This window comes from Carassius carassius, chromosome 9 (genome assembly GCF_963082965.1).
Source record: "Carassius carassius chromosome 9, fCarCar2.1, whole genome shotgun sequence".
NCBI classification, from domain to species: domain Eukaryota; kingdom Metazoa; phylum Chordata; class Actinopteri; order Cypriniformes; family Cyprinidae; genus Carassius; species Carassius carassius.
In genome coordinates, this window is record NC_081763.1 from 13,454,300 (window position 1) to 13,466,623 (window position 12,324).

The 12,324-nt window shown below is 36.3% G+C and overlaps 1 protein-coding gene across 2 annotated transcripts; it reads left to right on the forward strand.

The window, feature by feature from the left end:
- Nucleotides 1–6,237: 6,237 nt before the first annotated feature.
- LOC132148977 (uncharacterized) lies at nt 6,238–11,844 on the forward strand. Of its 2 annotated transcripts, none has more exons than XM_059557823.1 (8): nt 6,238–7,077; nt 7,169–7,392; nt 7,602–8,158; nt 8,247–8,557; nt 8,812–8,990; nt 9,217–9,389; nt 9,483–9,697; nt 10,587–11,844. In XM_059557823.1, exons 1-8 carry the CDS (start codon nt 6,930–6,932, stop codon nt 10,841–10,843), a joined length of 2,064 nt encoding a protein of 687 aa, XP_059413806.1. In that variant the 5' UTR covers nt 6,238–6,929; the 3' UTR covers nt 10,844–11,844. The 2 variants fall into 2 exon arrangements, with proteins under 2 accessions (XP_059413806.1, XP_059413807.1); XM_059557824.1 differs by having other exon boundaries at nt 8,899–8,990.
- The last annotated feature ends 480 nt before the right edge of the window (nt 11,845–12,324 follow it).

Sequence of the window (12,324 nt, forward strand, 5' to 3'; positions counted from 1 at the left end):
CTTTTACTTTTACTTGAGTAAATATTTCTAGAAGTAATTTTTACTTTTACTTGAGTACAGTTTTTGGGTACTCTACCCACCTCTGATACTAAAGGGGTTCCTGGTGGTGGGAAACCTACGGGTCTACATTTGTGAAGCCCCTCTAGAGGACGAACCGGCAGGTTTAGAGGTACATAAATGGGACAGGAGACGCAAACACGCTTTTTCAGCAGTTCGAAGTGAAGCTGGCCTTTGAGACGGGCCTCTCCTGTGGGTTGTGGCACACAGACAGGAAGCTGTGGATGGATGACTCTTTTTTGCCAGGGTCTAAATCATCTCTCGTTCTCTCCATCCCTCCCTCCCTACTTCTCTCGCTCCACCTGGAAAAACAGTGGTGAGAGAAATGTGATCCTGTCAGAAGGCTAGGCTGCAGAGGAGTGTAGTTGTCTAAGCTGCTGGCTACACCATTACACTAATGGAGATAGATGCTGGCTGGAATCATCTTCCCTTCTTCTCTGCTGGATGGAGAGATTGAAAGAGAATGAGAGACTATCTGCTCTGTTGAGCCATGAGGACTAGTGTATGGATGTGAGAGAAGAAGGGAGAGAAGGGAAACTGCTGAGAGTTGATGACTAATTGCCTTCTCCCATCTCACACACCTTCATAAATCTTCACACATTCACGCAGGAAAAGATTATGGCTCAGGCCAATAGACAATCTGACTTCCACGTACCTCAAGGTGAGAGAAACCAAGTAATAAGCCACTAGAGATGAAAAACTGATTTTGCAATGGGAAATAAATGAAGAATGGGAAATATTATCTGTTCCTGGCTTCTCCTTAAAAGTATTTATGGTATATTATATTTTATGGAATATAGGATGAAAAGTGTTTATCTTGTAATGACAACTTTGGTTCCTGAATTTGTGACATTACACTGTCTGGAAAAAAATGTGCAAAATTAAACAAGTAGTCACTGTGGCAGTACCCTTAAAGGCAAAAGTATGCACCTCATTTACCCTGAAAGGTGCATATTACTATCTTAGAGCAATGTTTCCCAAGGTTTTTTTATTTATTTTTTTATTTATTTGTAAGGGATCTGCAGGGGGTTCGTGAACTGATAAAAAGGTAATAATTAAATTGAATGTAAAATTAAAATAAATGAATGTTGCTGGACAATTAATCAAACAAAAACTGAGATATAGCTTATTGCGATTATCTAATCTATCAAAGGCTGCAATTTTACTTTCGGTTCACTTTGTTTACACATTCACACAATTTCCAGCATTCCTGTAGATAGAAGTTTACAGTAATTCACCAGTATTCGGCTAAAATAAAGAATGAATGTTTTACATTTATGAATTTAAAAATAATTATCAGACCAATAATAATAAATAAATATTTTTATTTTTTATTTTACTGGACAGTTGCATTTTACACCTGTAATATCTTCACTTTTATAATAAAAGTCTAAACAGTAATGTGTAATACATGCAGTCAATATCACGGGGTCAAGTAAATGGTTTATGTCTAAGGGGTTCAGCTGACAAAAAGGTTTGGGACCCCTGCTTTACAGTACAAATATGTCCGCTTATGGTGCTATAATGACCCTTTTAGGGGTAAATCAAGTAAGATGTCCCTTTAATGGCCCAATGACAAGCTGTTCAACCCCAAAGGTTCAATTTTTGCACTTTTTTTTCTGAGAGTGTAGATTTTGTTCTTCCATCTTTATCATATTTGCAATATCATCTCTTATTATTTAGACATACCTGATCATTTATGTTTTACCATAAGATAAATGCAGGAGAATAGTTGAAAGCTAGAATAAAAAACAAAGCTCAAAATATGACACATCTGTGCTTCTTCTCTCTCTCAAACGTTTCACTTGGTCTGTCAAAACCATTATGGGGTGGTGTCAGTCGTGAGTCCTGTATGATATCATCATAATGGTCTAATGCGGCTCCAAATCACTGTGTCTCATTTGAAGCCCACCTGGCTCTTAATGACAAATGACACAGTGAATCAGTGCACTATTCTGTGAAAATGACTTGACCTGAAAATGGACTGAGTCATAGGTAGAAGCGAGCCATGTTCAATCTTAACAACAATCAAGCTTTAGCTTGTTTTTCTTTTCTTTTCTTTTCTTTTCTTTTCTTTCTTTCTTTCTTTCTTTCTTTCTTTCTTTTACACAGGCAGTGATGGAGCAAATGTTTGGTCCAAGTTTCATATCATAGCTATATTCTCTTGATGTCTTTGCCCCATCATGTATTGTTTTGGATTTCCTGCATTATTTTGTATGTGTTATAAGCAGGGCCATTGTTTAAATAAGTATGTTGTAGAGTGTGCTTCAGTTTGCTATATTTTTAAGATGAATTGACTTGTCAGAATTAAATTAATAAGACAAGTAATTTGACGATTAAATTCAAACTGCCTATACTCACTGACATTTAAAAATGACTAGAATGTAATATCACTGACGCTGAAAGTTACTTAAATGTAAATTGTTTTATCTAGGTAATTAAAGAAAGACGACTTTGATCAAGTCTTTCCTCAGGTAAAGCCTCCATCGAACGGATATATTTACAAATCAAATACTTGTCAAAAAACAATCATTAATTGTCAATTTGCAATGGTCTACAATGGTATGGTCTAGGTGGTCATATGGCATATGTATTAAATACGGGACAAACTGCGTTCCGTATAACGTTAGCTTTCAATACGATTCTGTATTATACGGAACGAATGGCAACCCTACGGTGAAATGCAGGGCCGGCCCGCGGCATAGGCGGTATAGGCAAATGCTAAGGGCGCCACTCATCCATAGGGGCGCCAGAATGAGTGAACGAGTGATTTTTTTTTTTTTTTTTATATATATTTTTTTTTTATAATAGGCTACTATTTAAAAACCATTAATTCGAAATACTACCAAATAAAGCAAAAAAAAAAAAAAAGTCTGGCTCTTCAATCTTCCCCCGCCCATCGAGTGCTTGAAGTGCGTCAGAAACAGAGCGCGCGCACGATCAGTTGTTGGTAATTTGTTGTGTAGCGTGCCCAACGCCGCATCCAATGTAGACAGCACTGCTTTTGTTAACACACCGCTCGTAGAAACGGGCCTGGCAGCTCGCGCCAGTTCTAGGCACGGTGAAAGTTTCCTGATTGTAACGGAAGGCCGAATTTACATGACATATTATAAATGAGCATAGTCTGCGATAGATACAGTGCCAAAAAGAAGAGAATAGGATAAAGACAGAGGTAAAGAGATGTAGTGAATGAACAATTTATTGCATAGGAGTAAGATACTATAATTTCATGGCAGTTATTTTTACCTTAAACTTAATGTTAGCAGTTGTTCTGAGTTCTGAGTCCCCAGACTGTGATTTTGTACAATCATGTCAGTTTTATGCCGCATTCCAGGCAACCCGTAACCCGTGTTTTTCCAACCTTCTACCCGTGAAAGTGCACTGGAACAGCGGTCAAACCCGTGACTTCCCACCCGTGAACTCGTACTAGATAGATGTACTCCGAGTTACGAACTCTGACGTCACATAGCCTGCGAAACAACAATGGCAGCCTCTACGGATAATTTTGCCTATGGATGCAGTGTTTACGCAAGTGGTGCACGTTGAAAAAACGATTTTAGGACAATATAACATTGCAATAAAATTAATAATCTAGCTACAATTGCTTGCGCTCAGGAAGTTTGGCGTGACTTGCCTCGAATATGGAAAGCCAAATGGGTCAGAATACGCGTGCTTTTCAACGCCGTATTCATTTTAAAACGCCGTTTTCATAACGCCGCCAGGCGTTAAATAAGCGCCGTTACGTGATAAGTTAACGCCAGACGCCACCAGGCGTTAAAATAACGCCACACGCCGACCGACGTTAAGTTAACGCGACACGCCACTTAAGATGCAAATTTATTCGCTCATCTACATGGACACACCTCTCATGGCTACGAGGACTCTACGGCAAGTCAGAGCATCCAGTTTGCAAGAGCGCGAAGATGGCAAGAAGAGCCCTTACAATTGTACATATAGGGGATAAATGCCCCTGAATAAGCTTTTGTCTCATGAAGTCTCATGAAGTGAAAATGTGGAAATGATTTTATTCAACAGTTAAATTAATAAGGAAGTAATATTATTATTTTATTATTATATTATATTTTGAGTAGGATATCATTTCAATTTAATAAATAGTTGGCCATAGTTTTACAAAAATAGAAATTCTGTTTATTTACATTTACTCAACCCAATGTTGTTTCAAACCTTATGTCTTTATTGCGTTTGAGGAACATAGGAAGATATTTTGAAGAATGCTGATAACCAAACTGTTTTAGTCTGTAAATATATGTTGATTCAGATGCAACTTCTGAAACAAAGCATAGCATGTGTAAACCTAAATTAAATATACATTTTTAAAGCTACATTTTGATTCTGTTTTCTCATTCTTTGCTTTTCTCATTTAACACAATTTGGCTATATGATAAAATATCTTTTGAGGGTACTTTTTCTTCCTTTTTAAAACATAATAACATATGATAAACTGAAATCATACTCAAAAGTAGATACCTGAATTTTTACAATAAAGCACTTACACACACACACACACGTCTGGTCAGCTATCCTTGTGGGGACTCTCCATAGGTGTAATGGTTTTTATACTGTACAGACCGTATTTTCTATCGCCCTACACCAACCCTACCCCTAAACCTAACCCTCACAGGAAACTTTCTGCATTTTTAGGTCAATTTAGGTCCCCTCCGTGACACGAGTCCCCATGAGTCTGTGTGTATTCAGGTTTAAGTCCCCACCAGAATAGAAAAACAAATACACACACACACACACACACACATATATATATATATATATACATATATACATATAATGAATATTGTTATTACATGACACAAATGAGTGTAAATTTGGAAATTATTACAACAGTTAAATAATAAATTTCTTGTAATATATTCCAAAATATATTTATAATCTGTGTTGGAATATATATATATATATATATATATATATATATATATATATATATATATATATATATATATATATATATATAATGACCTTTTGGATGTATTTCATTATAAATCTCTTTGTAATCTATAATAACATTACATTTATTTCATATTTCTATATGTCCTTCTTGAATATTAAGCAATTTTGGCCACATTATAAATACTTTGTGAAATTGCACATGCTAAAATATAAGCATTATTAATGTGTTTAATAAAAACATAAACATTAATTAGTGAAAAGAAAGAATTATTTAATAAACAATTAGAATGATTAGTACTTGTCTCTCATTGGACTGATTAGCCTATCTCTCAAAACCTTTCTTAATTAGTTGTACAGTATTGCATGATTTGTAGATTATATTTAATACACTTTGCGTAAACGTTTGCAATTAGTTTTTAAAAGGTAACATTAAGGTCTTAAGGCGTCTATGCTTACATTCCTTTATATATATATATATATATATATATATATATATATATATATATATATTCAAAGAGTTTTCTTTATTTTCATGACTATGTAAACTGTAGAGTCAGACTGAAGGCATCAAGGGCTATTTGAGCAAGAAGGAGAGTGATGGGGTGCTGCTCCAGATGACCTGTCCTCCACAGTCACCGGACCTGAACCCAATCGAGATGGTTTAGGGGTGAGCTGGACCGCAGACAGAAGGCAAAAGCACCAACAAGTGCTAAGCATCTCTCTGGGAACTCCTTCAAGACTGTGGAAGACCATTTCAGGTGACTACCTCTTGAAGCTCATCAAGAGAATGCCAAGAGTGTGCAAAGCAGTAATCAAAGCAAAAGGGGGCTACTTTGAAGAACCTAGAACATGACATATTTTCAGTTGTTTCACACTTTTTTGTTATGTATATAATTCTATATATAATTCCACATGTGTTAATTCATAGTTTTGATGCCTTCAGTGTGAATCTACAATTTTCATAGTCATGAAAATAAAGAAAACTCTTTGAATGAGAAGGTGTGTCCAAACCTTTGGTCTGTACTATATATATATATATATATATATATATATATATATATATATATATATATATATATATATATATATATATATATATATATATATATATATATATATATACATTATAGGGCGATATTTGACTCCTTAAAGATTAGTTTTTTAACCTTTATAATCCCCTTTTTCAAACTTTATTAAATGTATTCCATATTTTAAAGCCAAAACATTTAGATTTTAACTTAGCATCAACATTTCATCTTTGCCATGCACTTAACTTTTTTTGTTGCATTAAGGAATATTTACAGACTTCATGCATAATAACGATGTTATGAGATTAATGTTTAAAATATGAAGTTTTGAATATAGAAATATTAAACAATTTAAATGACTCAATTTATAAAATGAAACTGAAACCGCCAGTAGGTGGCAGCATGTCACTGAATCATTTATTAAATCGATTCGTTCAAACGTCTGATTCATTTATGATTTTAAGACAGCACCGGATGTAGTGTCTGGCGCGTTTTTTAGATTGTTAGGTCATTATTAATCTCTTTATCAGAGAACAACAAAGATGTCTGGTGTACCTAATAATTTTAGAAGACGTCTCAGTGGGATTAGGGATCGCATAAATGCCCAACTTGACAGTTTACTTGAAGCATCACCAGCAGAGCTTGGAGAACAAAGTCTTGTGGACAGGTAGGGAATGTCTGTCTGCCTATCTATCTATCTATCTATCTATCTATCTATCTATCTATCTATCTATCTATCTATCTGTAAAATCTTTAAATAAAATCTATTTATTAGCCCTATAAATTAATTGGATGATTTAATTCGACAACTTAAATCATGACATTATAATAACAAACAATAAGTATCAAACTTACTTTATCTCAGATCATTAATTAGGTTATAGCAAATATGTTTAAATTTCGTAGTAGAGTTATGTTTAAATGTTCTCTGAAAGGTTTGAGATGTTCCGCAACGAACAGCCGTTGCATGGTCCTGCTCGTCCCAGAAGGACGCGGAGGAGAAATGTGACATGTACATTTAAAGTAACTCTTCTCCGCACTGGTATTGATCGGTTATCTTCTTTGAGAGGTAAGTCCTTTGCTTATAATGCTATTCATGAAATTGTCATGTTGATTGTAAACAAATTAAACTAACAGCATTTCACATTGTTGACCAATAGATGCCATTGCCAGTCAGAGACTTGTTGTACAGAGAGAGCAGAGTGAGACACAGTTTGCAGAAATTCTCAGAAGCACGTTTCCACAGCTTCAAGGGAGAGAGTTTGAATTATGCAGGGTTGATGCACAGAGGCAGGTTTCACGTTTGAGTCTGGAGTCAAAAACCCCAGCAGCCATAATTGCTAGTGGGCAGCTAGGAAGATCGGCACTTTATGTACAAGAGAAGGTAATCTAATCTAATATTCAAAAGGCCTCTTTGTGTCTGCAGTATTATGTAGAAACTGTGTTCCTATTGTTTGATCTATTTCATATCAGTCTTCGTTTTTTGGACAGCCTAATATTTTATTGCTTCCTTTATATTATGTATAAACAAAAGTGCTACAAATAGTGCAATAGTACATTCAAATGAAAGATCACAGTTGTTCAATTTTACAGAGTACTTATGCACTTGCACAAGTGAACTCCTCTCCAGCTCCAGCCGTGGCCTCCTTCTCATCTCCAGCCGTGGCCTCCTTCTCAGCTCCAGCCGTGGCCTCCTTCTCAGCTCCAGCTCCAGCCGTGGCCTCCTCTCCAGCTCCAGCTCCAGCCGTGGCCTCCTTCTCAGCTCCAGCTCCAGCCGTGGCCTCCTCTCCAGCTCCAGCTCCAGCCGTGGCCTCCTTCTCAGCTCCAGCTCCAGCCGTGGCCTCCTCTCCAGCTCCAGCTCCAGCCGTGGCCTCCTCTCCAGCTCCAGCTCCAGCCGTGGCCTCCTCTCCAGCTCCAGCTCCAGCCGTGGCCTCCTCTCCAGCTCCAGCTCCAGCCGTGGCCTCCTCTCCAGCTCCAGCTCCAGCCGTGGCCTCCTTCTCATCTCCAGCCGTGGCCTCCTTCTCAGCTCCAGCCGTGGCCTCCTCTGCTGCTCCAGCTCCAGCCGTGGCCTCCTCTCCAGAAGTTTCAGTGGCATTTTCTTTACTCAGTCCAGACACAGATATTTATATCTCAGATGAAGATGAGTATGAGTAAGTCAATTGATGTTGTTAGACATGTATTTATACTGTAGTTGGATCAAAAGACGGAGTAACATTCTCTTTTATTTATTTTTTTCAGTGTTGACCTGAAATCATTGTTAAATACAATGTCAAACAAAGTGGATTTTACAGCTGCACCCATTTCCAACCAAATCAATGTAACACGATGCAACATCCTAGACAGTGGCATCAGAGCCTTCCGACGCCAACGTTTTAACCCTGAGGCAAAACTAGATGTTGTGTTCAGAGATGCTGATGGGATTGGTGAGGGAGCCGCTGATGAGGGTGGACCAACGAGAGAATTTTTAACTTTGCTGATGAGGGAAATCCACTCATGCGAAATATTTGATGGAGAGGACTGGAAAAAAACACTTGCCTGCAATTCCAAAGGTAACCTCCTGCCTAATTTGTGTGTGTGTGTGTTTACATTAAGCATTTTGGAAAAATAGTTTGCCTCCTTTATAATTTTCTGTAATTCTGCACACTTTCACATTGAATGTCATTAGGTCTTTATAAAAATCATCTTTAATTATTAAAATTAAAACATAGTCCCCTATGAAAAAAGTGATTAATTTTTTAAGAAGCACCACACATTTTCTAAGCATTGTTTATAGACATAATAATGCTTTTCCCATGTGTTACAGCACTGTACAATGGAATGTACAAAATAGTTGGACGGATGATAGCTGTGTGCCTGATACATGGTGGTGTGGAGCCAAATTTTTTTTCAGAAAGACTGTTCTGTCAGGTGTGCAACCTTCAGCCCCCAGTACCAGACCTTCAAGAGATTGCTGACTATGACTTCAGAGCAAAGATGACCAAGGTTAGTTTATATATTGCACATTTTCATTTATGCCAGCTGTTGCTTTGTTAGTAACTGTAATTTGGCGATAGTGGTAATATCTTAGAATGTTTAAATTGTTAACCTTAACCTTAAAAAGCTCTTACTTAAGGGTTTGTGTGTGCATTAAATATTTAAATGTTTTATATAAGTATTTTGTTTCTTGTATTTAATGGCTAATTTTGTGTTAAATTCATTGTCAATTTAGATCCAGTTGGCACAGAATGTAAATGAAGCACAGTGTGCTATAATGGAGGCGTCTGACCAATTAAGTATGCTGGGGTCTCTATGGCACATCCAGACGCTAGAAGACAGAGACAACTTAGTGGAATCAGCTACCAAGTTTTTCATCGAGAACAGGTTGAGGGATTCCTTGGAACAGTGAGTATAAGAATGTACAGATATTTTCACCTGACAAATTACCAGTACTATTTTGTCATTGTTTCACATTTGGTACATGTTTTGCTTATCTAGATTTAAAGAGGGCCTGGAGTGTCTTGGGCTTTTACATTTGATGCAAAAGCATCCTCAGCTCTTTAAAGAAGTATTTATGTATGAGGAGAAGCCACTTTTGGCCGAAGACATATCTGCTTTGTTTAAAGCAGAACTTTCTCCAGTTGGCAGCAACAGGAGAGTAGTGGAGAGTAGAACAATCTGTTTCTGGAGGGACTGGCTCATAGAAGTGGAAGGTATGAGATCAAACTGAAGCTATGTTGGATCTCTCTCTCTCTCTCTCTCTCTCTCTGTCTGTCTGTCTATCTATCTATCTATCTATCTATCTATCTATCTATCTATCTGTCTGTCTGTCTGTCTGTCTGTCTGTCTGTCTGTCTATCTATCTATCTATCATATTTTTTTAAGATAAATTAAATAAAAATGTATATATGTTTGATGAAATCCCATAGCTCATGTGTGCTTTTAACATATTATCCCTGTATTAAAATGTATTTAGTTGCCACTTGAACAAATCTTTCATACACTTTTAAATATATACTGAACCATAGCACACCTTTAACTAATACACTTATAAAACACTTGTATATTTGGTTTACTTTATCTGACTACACTTAAAATCAATTTATATTAAGTGTACTTATGTGGTACAGTTGGGAAAATGTACTTATATTTATTAAAAGTTTAATTTAGGATTACTATATAAAAATCTACTAAGATTGAACTAATTTTTAATGTAATGAAATCAAACTTTAGAAGTACACAAATAAAAGTCCTCTGTATATTTTTGTGATAGGATACTTTATTTCAATGCACTAAAAATGAATTTGAGTATTAGTGCTACTTAATATACTTTTTCAAGTGCAAGTAGAAATACACCTTTAATTAGTGTCTATATAAAATATAATCTTATTTAGCACAAAAAAATGAATTTACTACAAAAGTACTTGCTTGTTTTTAAGTATTTTTAGTACATTCAACTATACTTTATTGTTATCTGGGATGAGGATACTTATATGGGTTTGGAAGAACATGAAGTACAATAAACTGTGACAACTACTTTACTGGTATTCTGTATCTGCAAAATGGTCATTAACTTTTTTTTTTCCTGTTCATTTTTACTAGAAGGAACTGCATATCCCCTCACCTTAGACAAGATTCTTGGATTTGTGTCAGGATCTACTGCTATTCCGAGGCTAGGGTTCCCAGTGGAACCCAAATTGGAGTTCTTACACCCTCAAGAGAATGAGGCCCCTAAAATTTTTCCAGAGGCAAATACCTGCAGCATTGTCTTGAGGCTACCAATCCATCCCAGCTATGAACTCTTCAGAGAAAACATGGAAAGTGGTATTTTGCAATCCCCCACTTTTGGAGTGATGTAGAAAAATTGTGTTGGCTGTTACTGATGTAATAGTTTTAAATATTTTCATGTTTTAAAGTTTTATTATGAAACATGAAGAGCTAAATTGGCACACCACTGCTCTAAGAGTAGAAAAATATTTATATTCTCACCAAAAGTGACATTTCAAGCCTACAAGCTCTTCATCAGACAATGATCACATACATCAAACTAGAGTGACATGATCACCCACATGACCCCCCGCCCCCCAAACCGAATGGCAATCAGATAAAGGCAATAAACATAAAAGTGAAAACAACCATTAACTACAAATGCTGAACCTCAACATATTAAAAAAAAAAAAATACTTGCAAAATATACATAAAAGAACAATACTTTATCTCTCACAAAAATCATTAAATAAAATGCCTGATGTTAAGAAAACAATCAACATCAAGATAGAATCAAATGTAAATTTGATTCTATAATTTATGTATACTTTACAGCTATTTTTTTTATATAGGCTTAGGTTCAGAATTTGTAGTTAGTGGTTGTATTCACTTTTAGGTTTGTTTATTGCCTTTATGTGAGGTGATTTCCTGATTGCCCTTTTTTGGATCATGTGGGTGATCATGTCATTCAGGTTTGTGCTATATATAAAACCTGAACTATGTATGTGTTCATTGTCTAATGAAGAGCTTGTAGGCTCGGAATGTCACCTTTGATGAGAACATAATACTTTTGGAGCTGTGGTGTGCCAAATTTCTTCTTAGTTTTAGGTATTTACGTGGTTGAGCACTCACATTAAGCCCTTCAGCCTGTTGGATGTGTGCACTTCGATTATCTAAAGTTATACAATGGACATTTCATCATACAGTTCTACTACAGCTTTTTGATGTTTGTAGGGGTTGCTAAGTTTTGTCCCTTTCTCCAGTTCTGCTCTGTCTTGGGATATCTGATAAGAATCCACATCTGAAAGTATTCAGATTATACTACAAATTAATGAAATTTACATCACAATTACAATAAAAAGTTGTTTATTAATGTGATTTAGTGTTTTTTTTTTTTTTTTTTTATCTCAGGGATATGACTAGCCCTTACATAAACTATAAATGAGTCAGGAAAGTAGAGGGGAGATACCGATCAGAATATGACACATGCCATGTAAAACACTTCAAACAAGTAACAGTGACACTGTTAAATGTCAATTTACATTCTTAGGTTTTCCACAAAAGAAAGGACATCTTTAAGTACATTTACTCCAAGATTTTCCCGGGGACCTTCAAGTGGATCAATTTGTTCTGTGAGTTGTTTCATCTCATCATCAGTCACAGTGAACTGGTTTGGAGGTACGGTAACTCGTTCAAGCCAATGCACATGAGATACCGCTCCAGATACAGAATGACTGTCACCACCAACAAGCTCTGCTGAATTAGTCTCTCCTCCAGTGGAGTCTGAGGGTCTTGCAAATATCTCCTGCATTGCAGTACTTGGCAGACTCTGTTGTGCCAGGCAATCCCGGAC

Bases quoted from the DNA above. Each gene is read 5' to 3' on its own strand.
- LOC132148977 (XM_059557823.1), top strand. From the start codon at position 6,930: ATGTTCTCTGAAAGGTTTGAGATGTTCCGCAACGAACAGCCGTTGCAT. The intron at 7,078-7,168 runs GTAAGTCCTTTG...GTTGACCAATAG, and splicing joins TCGGTTATCTTCTTTGAGAG to ATGCCATTGCCAGTCAGAGA. The intron at 8,159-8,246 runs GTAAGTCAATTG...TATTTTTTTCAG, and splicing joins TCAGATGAAGATGAGTATGA to TGTTGACCTGAAATCATTGT.